The sequence below is a fragment of the Eschrichtius robustus genome, chromosome X (genome assembly GCF_028021215.1).
Source record: "Eschrichtius robustus isolate mEscRob2 chromosome X, mEscRob2.pri, whole genome shotgun sequence".
Classification (NCBI taxonomy): domain Eukaryota; kingdom Metazoa; phylum Chordata; class Mammalia; order Artiodactyla; family Eschrichtiidae; genus Eschrichtius; species Eschrichtius robustus.
Window position 1 is genome coordinate 95,923,391 of NC_090845.1, and position 18,687 is coordinate 95,942,077.

The following is an 18,687-nucleotide window of genomic DNA, read 5'->3' on the forward strand; positions in this document are numbered from 1 at the left end:
CTCTTTTCAAAATATCACCAATTAGAACAAGAACAGGCCATAATGCTCCAGCAATGTCCTGGTGGCCCCTGGGGCAGCTAACAGTCAATTAATGCTTCAGTTGCAAGGAGGTCTCTTAAGAGGGAAGGTGGAGGGCAGGGGTAGAAGCCAGGATGGCCACGGTAGCTGGGGGCTTTGCAGAGGTTGGTGGGGGGCGGGGGGAGGGGAGGAGGTAGGCGGCTCCAGGCACCAACCGTCATGGATGTATTGCAATATTTTAAAAACTGGTGCAGCTTTATTATAACAATGTAACTGAATAACTAAAAATAAAAAAAAAGAGGTGCGGTGATTGGACGTTCATGGGCACTGGGGTGGGGGAGGGGGCGTCTCATGAAACTTTGGCCTGAAGGGTTCTTGACCCTGAGGAGAAGGTGCCTCTGGAGTTGAGCTGAGGTGAAAGGGCAGATTTGTGGGGAGCATGGCTGGCTGATGCCCTGGGTCAAACCCCAGCTTTGTGAGATGTAGGGATGTGCTGGGTGGGTAAGTGGTAGGGTTCTGGGGTGTCTCAGAACTTGGAGACTTGGAATACTTTGAATGCATAGGATTCAATAATTATTGGCTCCTGAAAAATATTTAAAATATTCATGATGTTCAGTTTTCACTCAAAACTCAAATGGATTTCAGTTTCAGTCAGCACTCCCCACCCCCTTTCTTTCACAAGCCCATGGCCCTTGCAATAGAGCAGTATATACTGCCATCTTGTGTTCAAGACTTCGAACATTTCCTGCCTGAGTCAGGTCTTGCAGAGACACTGAATTGCACTAGTGGAATTGCACTTGCCTGCTAGTGGAATTCACACTGCACTGGTCCTGAGAGCCGGAGGAAAGAGGAGGCGGTTCCTGTACACTAAGAGGGCTTCATGGCCAGACCGACACCAGTCAGGGCAGAGCCACCCTCTTTCTAGTGGCGCCCCACTTGCCTGAGTCCCTGTAGATTGGGCTTTCATAGATTTGACATCCCCTCTGTATGCCACAAGGATCACCCCCATGATTAGGAGCAAAGGGCAGCCAACAAACTCCTGTTTCCAAGGCTCTTGGGTCTTATATGGGGCCCAGCAATTTCCGGAAATGGAAGGAGGGCCATATTCTCTCTGCTGTAGGGCCCAGAAAACCAAAATCAAGCTGTACCCCTGCTTCCTGACAGGATCCCAAGATAAGACATGAAAGAGGCATTGGGAGGTCACTGACCAGTCCAGCGAAGCTGAGAGTATGCTCCCTGTGTTCTCACAGACTACTGAAGATTGTTCTCTCAAAACCCAGTCCTTTAGATGCATTAATTTCCCCTTTTCTTCTTCTTCGCTGTCTTTTTTTTTTTTAATGTTCTTGGGTAAAAGCCAGAGGAGGTAGTAGAATATGAAATTTCATATGCATTGTGTAGACTTATAGCCTACTGAATTGTTTTTTAATTACAGTGTTTGTGATTTTCCGTCTTGTTTATAATTATTTTATGTTAAACATTATAACAAAATATATTAGCTCCATAAATGTTTATTTAAGTTGTGTTTTGAGACCTGCTGGGGCCTTTTGCTTCTACACTTGCCTGAGTCCTCTTATCTTTGTGCATAACCTTGGGACGAGGCCCTGGTGGAAGTATTTTCTTCTTGGCATTTGGCACCATTAAACTCCAGATTTTGTCCCCTTGACGTTTCTCTTGTTGTAGTCTTTGCTCACAAGCAGTATTGTTAATAACTCAGTACAGCTTTGCATACTATATCCAGGCTGATCAAGAGCAAATATAACTTAGAAAGAGGAAAATCTAGATAGTTCAGATATAGAATTCAGAAAGCTGTTGTGTGTTTGCATACAAGTCCAGCTTGTATTGACATATAGCATACCTCCCCGGGAAGGCTGACTGGGCAGGGCCTCCTTGACTCCTCTCCGTGAAGCCTTGCTTTGCTCACGTATATTGTGTTGGATGGAGAGACTCCAAGTAGCAAAACGTTCTTACATAAACCCAGCAAGCAGAAGGGGCCCCCACTTGCAGACAGAGCTGGTGGCTTTCTGGGTGGAGTAGAAAGGGGAGAAAAGGGACACCTCCTTCTCAGATGGAGTCATCAACAGTCACGTACTCTCCACTTGCCCTGTGCCAAGTATGGGGTTAGTGGGGATTCAGAAGTAAATAAGACACAGCCCAAGCCCCCAAAGAACTCATGGTCTAGTTGGCAAAACAGATATGTAAACAGACAAAAACAGCACAAACGGGAAGTGATGATGGAGGCCTGGTGTGTGTGTGGGGAGCACTGCTGTGGGAGTGTGAAGGAGGGGTCAGCTCTGGAAGGAGGGAAGGACAATCTACATGGAAAGAGGAGAGAACAGAGGTTTGGAGGTGAGAGCAGGGTGTATGTTGGGGGCTGCGTGTGGATTACAAAGAAAGTCAGTGTTACTGGAGAGTAAGATGTGAGAGATGGAACAATGAGAGTCAAGGCTAGAAAGGGATTTCAGGACCAGGTCTCAGGGGACCTTGTGTGAAGCATTAAGGAAATCCTCCCGCTTCACAAGTTTGCCACACATTTAGCAATTATTAAGAAAAGGAATAGATATTACTTATTGAGGTCATGCTATGTGCTGGGCACTTTACATATATCATCTCACTTAATCCCCACAACAATCCTATGAAGTAGGTACTATGATTCCAGTGATGAGCTGGGCTTGGGAAAGTTAAAGAAGCTCTCATGTCACATAAGTAGTAAGTAGTGGCATTTGAATTTGAACCTACCCCTTTCTGACTTCAAAGCTTATGCCTTTAACCGTTAGGTGACTTTTTAGTGATGGTTTATTATATATTTACAAAGTATAACATCTGTTTTAAGAAGATTGCATACTGCGAAAAAGTGCAATCAATGATTTATTAACAAATATATATATATATGACCACAATCTTCTTTTTTTAATTTTTCAAAAATGTTATACAATTTAAAAAGTTACTTTCCATTTACAGCTATTACAAAATATTGGCTATATTCCCTGTGTTGTACAATACATCCTTGAGCCTATCTTACACCTAGTAGTTTGTACCTCACAGCCCCCGCACCCCTATATTGCCCCTTCCCCTCACTGGTAACCACTAGTTTGTTCTCTATATCTGTGAGTCTGCTTCTTTTCTGTTATATTCACTAGTTTGTCGTATTTTTTAGATTCCACAAATAAGTGATATCAAACAGTATTTGTCTTTCTCTGTCTGACTTATTTCACTTAGCGTAATGCCCTCCAAGTCCGACCATGTTGCTGCAAATAGCAAAATTTCATTCTTTTTAATGGCTGAGTAGTATTCCATTGTGTGTGTGTGTGTGTGTGTGTGTGTGTACACACATATATACGCACATACATATGTGCGTATATATGTATATATACCACATCTTCTTTATCCATTCATCTGTTGATGGAGATTTAGTTTGCTTCCGTATCTTGGCAATTGTAAATAATGCTGCTATGAACATTGGGGTGCATGTAACTTTTCGAATTAGTGTTTTTGTTTTTTTCAGATGTATACCCAGGAGTGAAATTGCTGAATCATACGGTATCTATTTTTAGTTTTTTGAGAAACCTCCATACTGTTCTCCACAGCGACTGCACCAATTTACATTCCCACGAACAGTGTACAAGGGTTTCCTTTTCTCCACATCCTCGTCAACATTGGTTATTTGTGTTCTTTTTGATGATAGCCATTCTGACAGGTGTGAGGTGATCTCTCATCATAGTTTTGATTTGCATTTCCCTGATGATTAGCGATGTTTAACATCTTTTCATGTACCTGTTGGCCATTTGCATTTCCTCTTTGGAAAAATGTCTATACAGGTCTTCTGCCCTGACCAATATATTTAAAGACTTTTATTTGTATTGTGGAGAGCCAGGAAGGAAATTGATAAATCTGGTATAATAATTAATATTATAATAGCTGATGGACTTCCCTGGTGGCGCAGTGGTTAAGAATCCGCCTGCCAGTGCAGGGGACACGGGTTTGATCCCTGGTCCGGGAAGATCCCACATGCCGCGGAGCAACTAAGCCCGTGTGCCACAACTACTGAAGTCCGCGCGCCTAGAGCCGGTGCTCCACAACAGGAGAAGCCACCGCAATAAGAGGCCCGCACACTGCAACGAAACTAGAGAAAGCCCGTGCACAGCAATGAAGACCCAGTGCAGCCAAAAATAAATAAATAAATAAATATTTAAAAAATATTATAATAGCTGAATTTTTTATTACTACCATGTGCCAGGCACTGTGCCAAGTGCTTTACATGGCATTATCCAATTTAATTATCACAACAACCTTGTGAGATACTATCATCATCTCCACTTAAAAGATGAAGAAACCAAGGCACTGAGAGGTTATATAGCATATCTAGAGAATAGGAAGCTGCCGTCTAAGCACTTACAGTCTAATTAAGTTCAAGTCAAGGCATACAGTAGTTTTTAGATAAGTCCATTTCCCTACCATCAATATTTAATTTTGTTAAACTTTCTTAATGGGAGAAAGCAGATTATCTTTCCTGAAACTTTTCACAATTGTTCACATATTTGTAGACTGCTATAGTTCGTAAGGGTTTAAAACCTTCTAGATCAGGGCGTCTATTTTGTTTTTGTCTTTTTGATGATTAAAAGATAAGGCTATATCTTTATTTAGTTGATCTGGGCCTATAGTTAAACCATTTAAGAATTGTCCCGTGAAGGATTAAATCAATTTACATTGGGAAGAACCAATTATACAGACAAAAAACCAAATAATCTCAGTATCATGCATGCAATCTCTGAAAGAATCAGTTTTTTAAAAAAAAAAACATTATGAAACGATAAGCAGTACACATTCAAAATATGTTTCTGTAAAGATTTCTTTTTTTTTTGTTTTTGGACTTACTATTTTTTAATGTAATGTTTTTTTCTTTCTTTTCATTTAAAATTTCTTTGGAAGCACAAAGAATAAATATAAACATAATGTACAATATATGTATATAATATGTAAGTATAATATACATAAAATAAGAGGAAATAAATTAGCAATTATTTCACCGTCTAGAAAATTGTGCTGATTTTTTTCCTATTTGTCTCTATGCATTTATACACGTTTTTTGCATAATTATGGTTAGAACAAAGATCTAATTTGGTACACAGTTTTTCACTTAATATAAACATTTCTATATAGTTTTATACAGTTCATAATTATAATTTTAAATGGCTACATAATATATTCTCTTTTTTTTTGCATGTTCATATCAGCTTTATTATTTTCTACCTGCTAGCGTCATTTACACAACTCTTCTTTTTTAGTTCTTTTTTTTTTACACACACACTGTATTTTATTTTTACAAGAGATAAATAAACTGACACCAAGCATTGTAAATGGATGACCACAACAAAAGCAACAGTGATTGCAATTACCAAACATGAAACACACTCATACTATGTCATAGTATTGACATTCAGTCCAGTAATCCTCCACTGTAACAGCTCCTTTACCTTGCAGTGAATATTGATATGTGTATTTTTTGCCTCTGAGTCCTTGTGGGATTTTTTTTTAAAATTCAAACAGAAAGTCACAAAAATTATAATCATCCTCATCAGTTCACTCAGCCCCATGTAATTAATTTTTTTTCATCTTGATCTTTTGTTAGCACTTTTATGAATTCATCAGTTTTCCATTAGAGTTCTGAAAATGCTTATTCATTCAGTTCAGCAGTATAGTCAGTTACCAGAAACCTGTATTTGTCAGAGTCTTTTCCATGAATTCCTTGAAGATGAAACCCTTTTATAGGAACATTTTTGCAAAGGCATCAGAGTACACCCAGAACTGTCTGTAAATGACAAAAGACTTAAAAATGACCATGGTTAAAGATTTGATGAAAGTTCATAATAATGCAATTGACAAGGAAATTTAGTTATTTCTGAGATATACATTTTAAAGTAATAACTAGAATTATGACTTATAACATTATACCAGAACATATAAGATTTTTAGAAATTCCATGTAATGTCTGAAACATTTATATTAACATATTTCCATACAAATAACCCAAAGAAAGTTTAGTATTAGTTGGTTTTTTTTGTTTGCTTGTTTTTTTATACTGCAGGTTCTTATTAGTCATCAATTTTATACACATCAGTGTATACATGTCAATCCCAATCGCCCAATTCAGCACACCACCATCCCCACCCCACCGTGGTTTTCCCCCCTTGGTGTCCATACGTTTGTTCTCTACATCTGTGTCTCAACTTCCGCCCTGCAAACCGGTTCATCTGTACCATTTTTCTAGGTTCCACATACATGCGTTAATATACGATATTGTTTTTCTCTTTCGGACTTACTTCACTCTGTATGACAGACTCTAGGTCCATCCACGTCTCAACAAATGACTCAATTTCGTTCCTTTTTATGGCTGAGTAATATTCCATTGTATATATGTACCACATCTTCTTTATCCATTCGTCTGCTGATGGGCATTTAGGTTGCTTCCGTGACTTGGCTATTGTAAATAGTGCTGCAATGAACATTGGGGTGCATGTGTCTTTTTGAATTATGGTTTTCTCTGGGTATATGCCCAGTAGTGGGATTGCTGGATCGTATGGTAATTCTATTTTTAGTTTTTTAAGGAACCTCCATACTGTTCTCCATAGTGGCTGTATCAATTTACATTCCCACCAACAGGGCAAGAGGGTTCCCTTTTCTCCACACCCTCTCCAGCATTTGTTGTTTGTAGATTTTCTGATGATGCCCATTCTAACTGGTGCGAGATGATACCTCATTGTAGTTTTGATTTGCATTTCTCTAATAATTAGTGATGTTGAGCAGCTTTTCATGTGCTTCTCGGCCATCTGTATGTCTTCTTTGGAGAAATGTCTATTTAGGTCATCTGCGTATTTTTGGATTGGGTTGTTTGTTTCTTTAATATTGAGCTGCATGAGCTCTTTATATATTTTGGAGATTAATCCTTTGTCCTTTGATTCGTTTGCAAATATTTTCTCCCATTCTGAGGGTTGTCTTTTCATCTTGTTTATGGTTTCCTTTGCCGTGCAAAAGCTTTGAAGTTTCATTAGGTCCCATTTGTTTATTTTTGTTTTTATTTCCATTACTCTAGGAGGTGGGTCAAAAAAGATCTTGCTGTGAATTATGTCAAAGAGTGTTCTTCCTATGTTTTCCTCTAAGAGTTTTATAGTGTCCAGTCTTACATTTAAGTCTCGAATCCACTTTGAGTTTATTTTTGTGTATGGTGTTAGGGAGTGTTCTAATTTCATTCTTTTACATGTAGCTGTCCAGTTTTCCCAGCACCGCTTATTGAAGAGACTGTCTTTTCTCCATTGTGTATCTTTGCCTCCTTTGTCATAGATTAGTTGACCATAGGTGTGTGGGTTTATCTCTGGGCTTTCTATCTTGTTCCATTGTAGATCGGGGCTTCTTAACCTTTTTTGTGCCAAGGATCCCTTTGACAATATAATAAAGCCCATGGATGTCTTCTCAGAACAATGTTTTTAGATACACAGAATACAATACCTAGGATTACAAAGGAAGTAAATTATATTGAAATGCACTTATCAAAATAGTAAAAATGGAAAATTGTCATATAGTTATATAAGTGCTTGTTATTAATGTAAGTAGCAAGATATGGATGCAGCTCTGATAACCACCGTAACTTCAAAGTAATGATGAGTGTAAAAATATTTAAAGACATCTGTAATAACAGTAATGTGACATAAAACTGTGATTTCTACTGATGACAAAGTCACAGGTACTGCTAATACTACTGTGATTTGTTCTCTGCATTTATAATGGAAAGAAATCTAAATTTCAGTTAGAGGTTGGTGAAAATACAGATGTAATATTTTTCCCTTGAAGTTCATTTATCCCCTGATTTTTTAAGAGTTTCTGTTCTAGACCAACCACCTTATAATATTAATAACAACAGCTAACATGAATGAGCGTTTACTACATGCAAGGCACGGTGCTAAGGGCTTTACAACCATTTTCCATTTATTCCTCCTAGCAAGCCTATGAGGTAGCCTTGTTTTACAGCTCTCCGAGAGATGGAATTAGTTTTCCAAGGTTACACAGCTGGCAAGTGGAAGAGAATGACAGAAATTTATTTTCTCACAGTTCTAGAAACTAGAAGTCTGAAATCAAGGTGTTGGCAGGGTTGTTTTCTTCCGAGGCCTCTCTCTTTGCCTTGTAGATGGTTATCTTCTCCCCTGGTCTTCACGTGGTCATCCCTCTGTACCTGTCTATATCCAAACATCCTCCTTTTATAAGGATACCAGTCATATTGAATTAGGGCTCACCATAATGACCTTGTTTTAACTTAATTACCTCTTTAAAGATCCCACCTCCAAATATAGTCACATTCTGAGGTATAGGGGGGATTAGGATTTCAACATATGGATTTTGAGGAGGAACATAATATCACCCACAACAGATCCCAATTACAAGGATTCAGATTCAGTAGGTCTGGGGTGGGGACCAGGGATCTATAATTTTAAAAGGTCCCCAGGTGATTCTTATAGACAGCCAGGGTTGGTTCCCAGACCAAGAGGTGATGCCTGAATTGATCCTTGAAGGATGAACTGGGAAGGCTGAGCCCATTTTCTAGTGCCGAGTTGAGATAGTAGATATACAATACTTAGTGCCTAGCACATAGTGAGAGCTCAATAAATGTTATATATTATTTTACCTGACCCTTTCAAACAAACTTGAAAGACAACCTGTGTTTGCACTGAGGCATAAATGAGATAATGCATGTAAAGTACTTAAGATAGTACCTGGTACATAATAAGTGCACAGGAAAAGGTGGCAGTGGATAGTGTTGGTGGTGGTGGTTTTATGATTTTTAGGTTCTACTGGACTGAGATGGAATCATCTATCTCTGATCTTCTGGGTTGTATGACTCTGCAGTTTGTCCTGCTACATTATTTCATATATAGTGTCTCCAAGCGTGCTTATATTTGAGATTTCCCTTATAAGAAGCACTGGCCCAGCCACCACTACCCACCGTCACCAGTCGTGTGGTGTGTTCATGTTGTAATCTCCAAAAGTGTATAGAAAATAAAGGAGCTGATGGTAGAAGAAATGGATCAGAACTCTGGTTGCCTCGGAAGATATTTTTGTGTAGTAAAGGACAGTCTCTGGTTTTCTGATCAGTACAGGCCCTGAAAACAGCTGGTAGAAGTGAATCAAAAGCTTTCCCCCTCTTTCTTGGGCACTTTCACTGTCTGGTAGAGTCTATGTAGGCCACAAGTATGGTCCTCAGTCCAACCCAGTCTCCCCACAAGAGCCAGCTCTTCCTTCCCCACTAGCAGCTGACGATCAGTTTTCCCCCAGTTTCCCTAACTAGTGCAAAACTCTTAGTGTTCTCGCAGAGCTTCATGGATATCGTAATGGGCATTCGTAAATGGTGGGTATCAGACTTTGCTAGCTTGCTGCCCTATTAACCCAGACTTCCCCTGGATATAATCAATTTTCTTGCTAAAGACTTCAGTGAGAAGGCACAAAAGTCCTTTGTTTTTTCCATGGTCCTCTGTTATTAGCTTTCCACCTCTCTCCATCCTGGGAATCCTGTTTTCACCAGTCATCTCATTTTACCCAAAACAGTAGTCTTCTCCCTCTTTGTAAGGAAAAACTGTGTTGTACTTTCCTGAAGCTTGGATCTCCTCTTGAAAGAAGGAGGTAAGGGCAGAAGGAAGCCAAGTAAACCTGGGGGGTGGTTGTCAGGGTGTGGGTTGAGAAGGATGGAGGTTGGGGACGCTGTTTTCTGTCTTCTTCTCTGAACTGAGAATCCAGGCAAATTACAGAGAGCAAGGCAGGGGGAGGGTAACCATCTCTCAGAGATAGCTTGTAAGGCCTCTATATTGTTTGTAGATCCCAAGCTACTGATTAGGGGCCCCTGACCTAATATAGTAGAAAAATGGTTCGTGTTGTTCTTGCTGCTGTTTTTTAATATCCTTCCTGAGGTGTATCTCCCTTCCTGTATTAGCTTTCTAAACCTTGATACTGTGCACTCAGATTGATCTATCTACCCTACTTTCCACTCCTTGGAGCATTCTCATTTACCGTTCAGCCACCTCTGGAATTCTGGACTCGGTTTATCTAGCCCTTTGTCACCACTCCATATGTTGACATACAGGCAGCCTCCAACTTGTACATAGGCTGAGATCTCAAAGTTCACTCTGAAGTCAATTGTTTGGAAGGTGATGTGCATTTTTCCATAGGAGAAAAAAATTGTTAATAAATGGTAGTTACATTTCCAGGCCAGCCCACAAAAGATATTTTTTAGCTTTAATGTACTAGAACAGTGGGCCATTTGCGATGAAAAAGTAGAAAATCTTACTAATTCAGCAAAAACAAGAAGATAGTCCAAGGGAATAAGAAGTGCTTTAGCTTGACTGCTGGCTGGCGCTGGAATCAAGGAGGTTGAATTGGATGAGGAAAATGGGGCTTTCATGGAGGCTCTCAAGGGGACTTTGGAAGGCTACACTAGTTCTTTGTTATTTCTAACTTCACTTTGAAACTGATCGCTTTCAATAATAATGAGTACTATATACTGAGCACCTACTCTGTGTCAGGCCCTACGCTAGACAGTTTACATACTTTCTCTTCATTTCACCCTCACAAGAGCCCTATGGGGCAAATACTATAATGACCTTTATTTTACAGATGAGGGAACTGAAGCTCAGAAAGGTTTATAAGCTTGATGAAGGTTATTCACACAGTACAATGGGAAACCAAGTCTGTGGTTTCCCACTCCCCAAACTCATGCTTTACGGTATGTTACCTGGCTACTCTTTTCTTTTCCTTATCTGGGCATATCGTGAGCACTACTTTTAGGGCTCTCAGCCATAATTAGAGTTGTTTGTTAGCTTACAATGTAAACAAGAATCAGAGAAATCAAGAGAGGTGGAGGGAGGGAGAAAAGGAAGGAAGAAGGGAGAGAGAGTTTTGCTAGGCAAAAGTTCAGCTAAGAAACCAGGTATAGCAGTGCTTCTCAACCTGTACTGTGCATTCAAATCACCCGATGCTCCTGTTGCTCCACAGTCAACACTTTGAATTGCAAGGCCGTACAGTGCAAATGATAAACAAACAAAAAAACCCCATTAAGCATCATTAATTCCTTGTTACTAATTTAATCGGGGTCAGCTTCTATACTGAACAGTCGCTTATTACACTCTTTCCTCCTGTGGGCTGTCCTAGGCCATTGTCTCTGCTTTGGGTCTGCCTGTCTCTTTCAGCTTATGTTCAACTGCTTTTTAAAATACAAGTGTTAAAAGACATAAGAGCATCTTCTACCACTCTGAGGCCTAAGCAGCCTCAATCAAGCATTACTTTCTCTTGGCACCAGCCAGATCTCTGGCCATGAGGTCCAGGCTTCAACAGCTGCTCTCAGCTTTCTCTGTCTTCCTAGGAACAGTCTTATAAAGGTGAGGCATGTTAACACTGCTGTCCCAGCTCTGTCTAATTTCCTTTCTCAGAGCTACTGCCTTCATCTGGAGCAGGAAACAGCCTGGCTTTTTAAAGAGTCCAAATCTTTATTTCTTCCGCATAGTTGAAATAATACCAAGCATTAATTTAAGGCAGCCATTGAAAAGGTTCTTCGCAGAGTCCTCCTGCTAATTCCAGAAGGCCAGTAAAATTTGTTTCCTGGAAGTTTATTTGCTTTATCTTGCCACCTTCTCTCCTCCCTCCCCTTAGGATTTTGATTGTGATCATTTTGAGCCATTCTTCAAGTTTTTCTTCTATTTTTAGATGCTCTGACTCATTCTTCCCCACTAGCAAGAGTCAGAGAGAGCCTTCTATTCTAGCCAAGCTCTACTTTATAAAGTAGGAAATAGTCTCTCACAGTGTCTACAAATCAACTTGATGATCTGTGGCCTGTAACGACTCCATTGCTTTTCCACCTTCTCTAACAGTAGCCTTTCTAACTCCCTTTTCAGGTATGTATTCATCCAGCCTCCACTTTAATATACTAGGTAAGTTCACATTTCATCATTGGATAAATGAAAAACTGTGCAGAAAAGGATTTGCAATCTTCTCCTTGTAACTTCTCTCCATTAATCTTACTTTTACCACATGGAGCAGAAATAACCCTTCAAATGTATCATGATGCTGGTCATATCCTCCTCTAAAGGTTAACTATCTCTTTGCTAGACTAAACGTGCCCAATTCCTAATCAATCCACTCTAGTTTGTAAGTGTTCACTTTAAAATAAGGTGCCCAGGAATGGATGTACTGCTCCTTCTTGTGATCTTCTAATGCGATTTTACTATTGTGTGGGCTTAAAAAAGGTCACTTCTTCACATTTATTGAGCACCTCCTTTGGGTCGGATACTTAACGTCTACTAAGCAACTTCTCCAAAGGTTCAGTGGCAGAGGTTCTCTGTTCTCTCTTACCCCGTGGAGCCAGGAGATGATATAGTTACCCTCTTCCAATCCTTCTTACTGTTATCTACAGCCCTCCAGGTCTCTCACTTACTGAGCACCTCGGTACCTCACTTATAGTCTCCCGAGCTCTGGCCCTTATCCTGAGTGACTTTAATGTCCTTGTAAATGACCCATCTACAAGTTTCACCCTTTCAGTTTCCTGCCCTCACCCCACCCTGCCACAGAGCCGCATCCCTACACGTCCTAACCTCCTTCCTTCTTGTCTTGCAGGAACTACTTAGGCTTTGGAGCCCATTCTCTCCCACCTTCTTGAGGACCTTTCTTCATCAGTTATCCCCTCTCTCATCTGTATCTTCAGCCACTCTTTGTCTTTTTACTGGCTGCTTCCCATCAGCATTTAGATATGCTCAGCTTTCTCCTATTCAAAAAAGAAACAAACATGGACCTAGAGATTGTCATACTCAGTGAAGTAAGTCAGACAGAGAAAGACAAATATCATATGATATCACTTATATGTGGAATCTAAAAAAATGATACAAATGAACTTATTTACAAAGCAGAAATAGACTCACAGACGTAGAAAACAAACTTATGGTTACCAAAGGGGAAAGGGAGGTGGCGGAGGGATAAACTAAGAGTTTGGGATTAACAGATACAAACTACTGTATATAAAATAGATAAACAGCAAGGTCCTACTGTATAGCACAGTATCACAGAATCACTTTGCTGTATACCAGACGGTAACACAACATTGTAAATCAACTATACTTCAATTTTAAACAAAGAGAAACAAACAAGCAGAACTCTCCTTCGACTCTGTCCCTAACTGGTCCTCACCTTATTTCTTTCCTCCCACTATCATAGAAGCTTTTCAGAAGAGTAGTCTACACTTACTGTCTCCATTTCCTCACCTCCCATTCAAAAGCCAGCCCCGCCTCCCTCCACCCCCAAGTCTGGCTTTTCTGACCCCAGAACACCACTGTTAACTGCTCTTGTTAAGGAAACCAATGACATCCTGATTGCCAAATCCAACGAACAATTTTAAGTCTTTGTTTTGGTGGACCTTTGTTTTACTGGACGTCTTTCTGCTGCATTTAACATTTCATTCTCGCTCCACTTCTGTCCTCATGCCTCTCTGGAAAGTGCCTACTCCTTGGCTTTGGTCGTGCTGCTCCTCTCCTGATTCTCCTCATTCCTCTCTAGTTGCTCCTTTATATGCTTCTTTGTGGACTCTTCTTCGGCCACCCGTTAAGTGCTGGTGTTTCCCAGGATGTTTCTCCTTCTACACCTTTCCCTTAGATCATCTCATCCATCCCCATGGTTTTATCGACTGTGCTGTTGACTCCCTAATCTATATCTATGGCCCCAGACCTCTCTTGTAAGCTTCAAGCCTGAATCCTCAATTGCAACTAAACATGTGGGACATATGTCCCACAGGTACCTCAACACCAAACTGTGTGTCACAAATTCATCTTCCTTTTCACATCTGTTCCTCCTGCTCTACCTACCCCATAACTACCATTTTGGTGACTCAGAACTTTATCCACAGTAGTCCAGGCCTGAATGTTGGGAGTCATCCTAGACTCTTCATTCAACTAGTTACCAAGACCTGTTAAGTCTACCTTCTAAGTGTCTATCTGGTATGTCTTTTCTTTATATTACTACATTGTATTAGTCTAGAGTCCCTATCATCTCTTTACTTTTTCAACTACTAAAATAGCTTCCCAAATGGTCTCCCTGACTCTTGGCCTACTCCCCTTTAATCTTTTCTCCATATTGGTACTAGAATGAGTTTTCTGTAACGCATATCAGATCACATCACTCCTCTGCTTCAAGCCCTAACATGGCTCTCCACTGCTTACTGGTAGAGTCCAAACTGTTCCACATGCCTTACAAGGGCTTTCACAACCTGGCCCTGGCGACCCTTCTAGTCTTATCTTCTATAATCCTTTCCTTATCTTCTTGCCCAAATGGTATCAAAATGAACACCCCACCATGCCTCCATGCCTTTGTACACACTGTTCTTTCTGCTTAGAATGACCCCTTGTTTTCCAGCCAAACCCTTATTCACCTTTCAGAATTGGACTTGGTGTGTGTCTGGATAGATACACAAGAAACCAGTGACAGTGATTTGCCTCTGCAGAGAACGGGGTGGCTGGGGCACAGTGTTGGAAGGCAGACGTGCTTTGCCCATCTTTTTGTACATTTTATATTTTGTACCACAAATCTGAATCGGCTATTCAAAAAATAAATACAATGTGATCATTTTTTAAAAGACTCAGGGATCATGTCCCCCTAGAAAGTTGTCCCCCCCTCATATTCCTCCTCTGTAGTTTTCTGTCCCTTCTCTGTGCTGCCTCTGGGCCTAGTATGTGCTCCTATAAGTAGAATAATCACATTGTGTTGGAATTTATCTTGTAAGTTGCCAGTCTCCCCAGGTTGTGAGCTCCTTCAGGGTAGGGGCTGCATCTCATTTCTTAGTTCCCTAGAATCTAGCACAGTGCTCCATGAATGTTTATTGAATAAATGAAGAAATGAGCGAATAAATGAATGAACTATGGGATTATAAAATTATAAAACAGGACTCTTAAGCCTGTGCTCTTTCCAGATCTCCCTCACTCTGTCCTTTTGCCCTGTGTTGAATCTAAAAGTAAGACTTCACATTTATCCCTAAGTATTATCCATCACCTTGTCAGTTTGGGTTCAATAATCCAAGACTGCCCAGATCTGTTCAAAGTCCCTCCTAGCTCTGTGTCATCAGCAGATTTGATATGTACTTATATGTCTTATTCTGGGTCACTGAATCACAGAATTGGAATAATTTGTCTAGTACCTGCTGTTTATTGAACACCTACAGTGTGTTAAGCACTGTGCGAGGTGTTTTCACCTATGACGTTGTCACAGCATTTGCTTCAAGGTACGTGTTTTTATCTCCGGTTTACAGATGAGGAAATTGAAATCAGTGTGGTTAAGTACTTTGCCTAGGGTCACATTGCTAATAAGTGGTAAAGCTGAGATTTGAACTGAGGTCTTTTGACTTCAAAATTTATACTTGATTCATAACACTACACCGGTTAAAAGGGGTGTCTACATTGCCTGACTGCCGGGCAAGGGGTTCTCCAAGGTTGGCTCGAACTCCTCGGTGCCTGGTGGTCATTGCTCCCCAAGGCAGCCCATTCCAACTTTGAACTGCTCTGACCATTTTAAAAGCTCTTATTTGTAGGAAGCCAAAATTATAAATGAGCTGAACAAGATACAGCCAAGAATAGAGCTTTTTGGCTCACTCCTAGAACTTCCCTTCTAGTCTGACACCAAATCATTCGTTTGTTCAATCAGTTACAGACTCATTTCAACAAACAGCTGGAGCACCCAGCCTATATTCTGCCATCTCATCTGCAATGAAATTATGGGAAACTTTGTCTAATGCCTGGATGAAATGAAATCCACTATAGCTATCCCATTCTCTGATCTGCCAATCTAGTAACCAGGTCAAAAAAGAAAAAAAAAAAGGAAATGAAGTCTGGGAGGGATATTTGTTTTTTAACCGGGCAATTTGTCAATGACTCAAAGTAATGAGTTTCTAGCAGCAGACTTTCAGACACCATTGACAGGCTGTCAGGAAGATGATTTTTGGGCAGTGGGCTTCCTACTGCTCTTCAAATGACATCTAAGTAGGCAGGGCCCCCCATTTTCATTGCTTTGAATTGTGCAGCACCTGGTTTTATTTAGGCTCCCATTTCAGGTTTCTATGCTTTTATTTTTCTTTGTGTTCTACCCTTGCACATGTTTTCTCTATCTGGCTCTTTCCCTAAATTTCTACACCCTCCCCCCAAACACACACACACACACACACACACACACATACACACACACACACACCCTCCTTGTCATTTGAGAATCAGTGCACGCAGCCCTTCCTCTGGACACCTTCTCTGGTGCCTCCAAACTGGGTAACTGTTTCTCCTCCTGTGTGATGTAATGGAAAGTGCACGAAATATCCATAGCAAAGTAGATGCCCAATAAATGTTAGTTTCCTTCTCCCTTTCCCCAGGTATTTCGCTAAAATAGTACTGATCACGCCATATCATGTTTTCTTGTTTACTTGTCTGGCTTCATCAGTCAATTCTGAATTCATGTGTTCTATCATTCAACACATATTTATTGCATGTCTATTGTATGTGCAAGTCATTGTTCATGCTAGGTGCTGTGGATACAATAATTTCTGAAAATCATGCTTTCACTGTATCTTTTTCATTTTTGCATTCGTAGCACTTAGCATAGTGCCTGGCAAATAAAGATTGCTCATTATAGGTTTGTTAAGAGAATGCATTTCCTCAGAAGAGTTTCTCAGAAGTGTGGTCCTCGGACTACTTGCATCTGGATCACCGAAGGGTGCAGGTTAAATGTTAAATGTCAGTTCCCAGATCTTGCTCTAGATCTGCCGAGTCAGATTCTCTTAAGTGTGGGCTTCAAGAAGCTGCATTTCAGTCTAGCTCTGCAGGTATTTCTTTCACACTAAAATTTGGGAACCATTGCAAAATAGGAGTGGGGGAGGGGGGAGAACTAATGCATACTTTTGAAAAGTGTAGCTAAAACCAGTTGAATCATTTTTAATGCCTCCGACTACAGTAGGAAAATTTAGTAAAGGGGGAAAAGGGCATTCATTAAAATTATCTGGGAAGGGTTTTTAAGTAGACTTGGAATATTCAAATAATTAAATAAAAGCCTGAAGTCTAAGATGATGAGTGGAATTATTGCTAATAAAATCTAATCTTAATTTAGGTGAGATTTATGATGCCAGAGAGTTTTTATTTTTATAGAGCTTCTTGTGTACTTGATAGTACACAGGGATTCTGCCTAACCTAACAACACAATATATTGATTTCCATATCATAGACTCGAATCACAAATTTATTATTTTAAATCATAAGAGAGTATGCCACAAGTGTATTTGTGCTTTGACCCTGATTATGTATGTGTTTTATCTGATGCCTAGTCCTTGATCAGGATGATACTAGTGCTCATTCTCCATGAAAATTTGATCCATTTTACTGTCTTATGCTGTATTTTCCGAGAGCATACTGTTGTTAAATGTGTTCTTCGGTAATAGATGAGGTATGTAAGATCTGAGTCAACCAAAGGTAGCATAACTTCCCTTTCAGGAAGCCTTGCAAAATGGGGTTTTATGACCATGTTCCTGGGGCTTGGAACTTGCTATTTTTGGTTTGCCTTGATGTGATCCTCATGGTCAAGAGCTGAGATGTCTATGCATCTGGCACAAACCTCTTAAATACCCACAGGTTTGTATTTCAGTTTCCCTCCTTGTAACTTTACTTTTGTTAAATTTGATTTAGGGTTTCTTTGGTGGTGATACTGCTGCTGAGCTGGATCGGGCACTGCTGCCCTCACAGCGCCCGCTGGGCACTATGTCCAAGGACCTGAGAATTCTGTGCAGCGACTCCTCCCTGGAGCAGAGCGAGTACCAGGAGCAGCTGCTTAGTAGCAACGACGATGAGCGTGAAAAATTACTGATGGAAAGCTCCACACTGTATGTGGGGAATCTTTCCTTTCATGCAACCGAAGAGCAAATATTTGAGCTCTTTAGTAGACGTGGTGATGTCAAGAATGTTTTTATGGGCCTGGATAAAATAAAGAAAACGGCATGTGGTTTCTGTTTTGTAGAATACTATAACAGAGCTGATGCCAAAAATGCCATGCGATTCCTAAATGAGACCCACCTAGATGACCGTATTATCCACATAGTTTGGGATATAGGCTTTAGAGAGGGCAGACAATATGGCTATGGCCAATCTGGGAGCCAGGTAAAAGATGAATTTTGTGAAGAGGAGGCTTTGGAAAACAGGCTCAGGTCTGGGGCAGGAGAGGAATCCACTAGAGAAACACCTGCAACTCTAGCCCCTAAAAAAATAATTAAAGGACAATACCAGGTCAGCAAATAGCCCATTTCATAACAAATCTAAATTACTTTATTTGCTGGGCAGAAACCCTTTTGCTGTATCTTTCTCTCTGAAATGTTATTAAATGGTGTGAACAAAAATAGTCTCTTGTTCTTGTCTTAATGTTGAAGCTGGTTGTCAGATTACCAGTTTGATCATCAGGTGGTCAAAAGTGAAGTGTTCTTCAGGAATAAATTAGGTACGTGAGATATGAGTCATGAAAAGCACAACTTCCCTTTCAGGAAGCGTCTGACCGTGTTCCCAGGGCCTGAAATGATCATTTTTTTTAGACTTTGCATAAAATAAAGTCAAATAATTGGAAAACTTTAAAAAGTTATTA

The 18,687-nt window shown here is 40.2% G+C and overlaps 1 protein-coding gene across 1 annotated transcript; it reads left to right on the forward strand.

Annotated features, from left to right (window-relative positions):
- The first annotated feature begins 17,816 nt into the window (after positions 1-17,816).
- Positions 17,817-18,350, forward strand: NCBP2L (nuclear cap binding protein subunit 2 like). The gene has a single exon (XM_068532668.1). The coding sequence runs from the start codon at positions 17,817-17,819 to the stop codon at positions 18,348-18,350; it is 534 nt and encodes a 177-aa protein (XP_068388769.1).
- Positions 18,351-18,687: the final 337 nt, after the last annotated feature.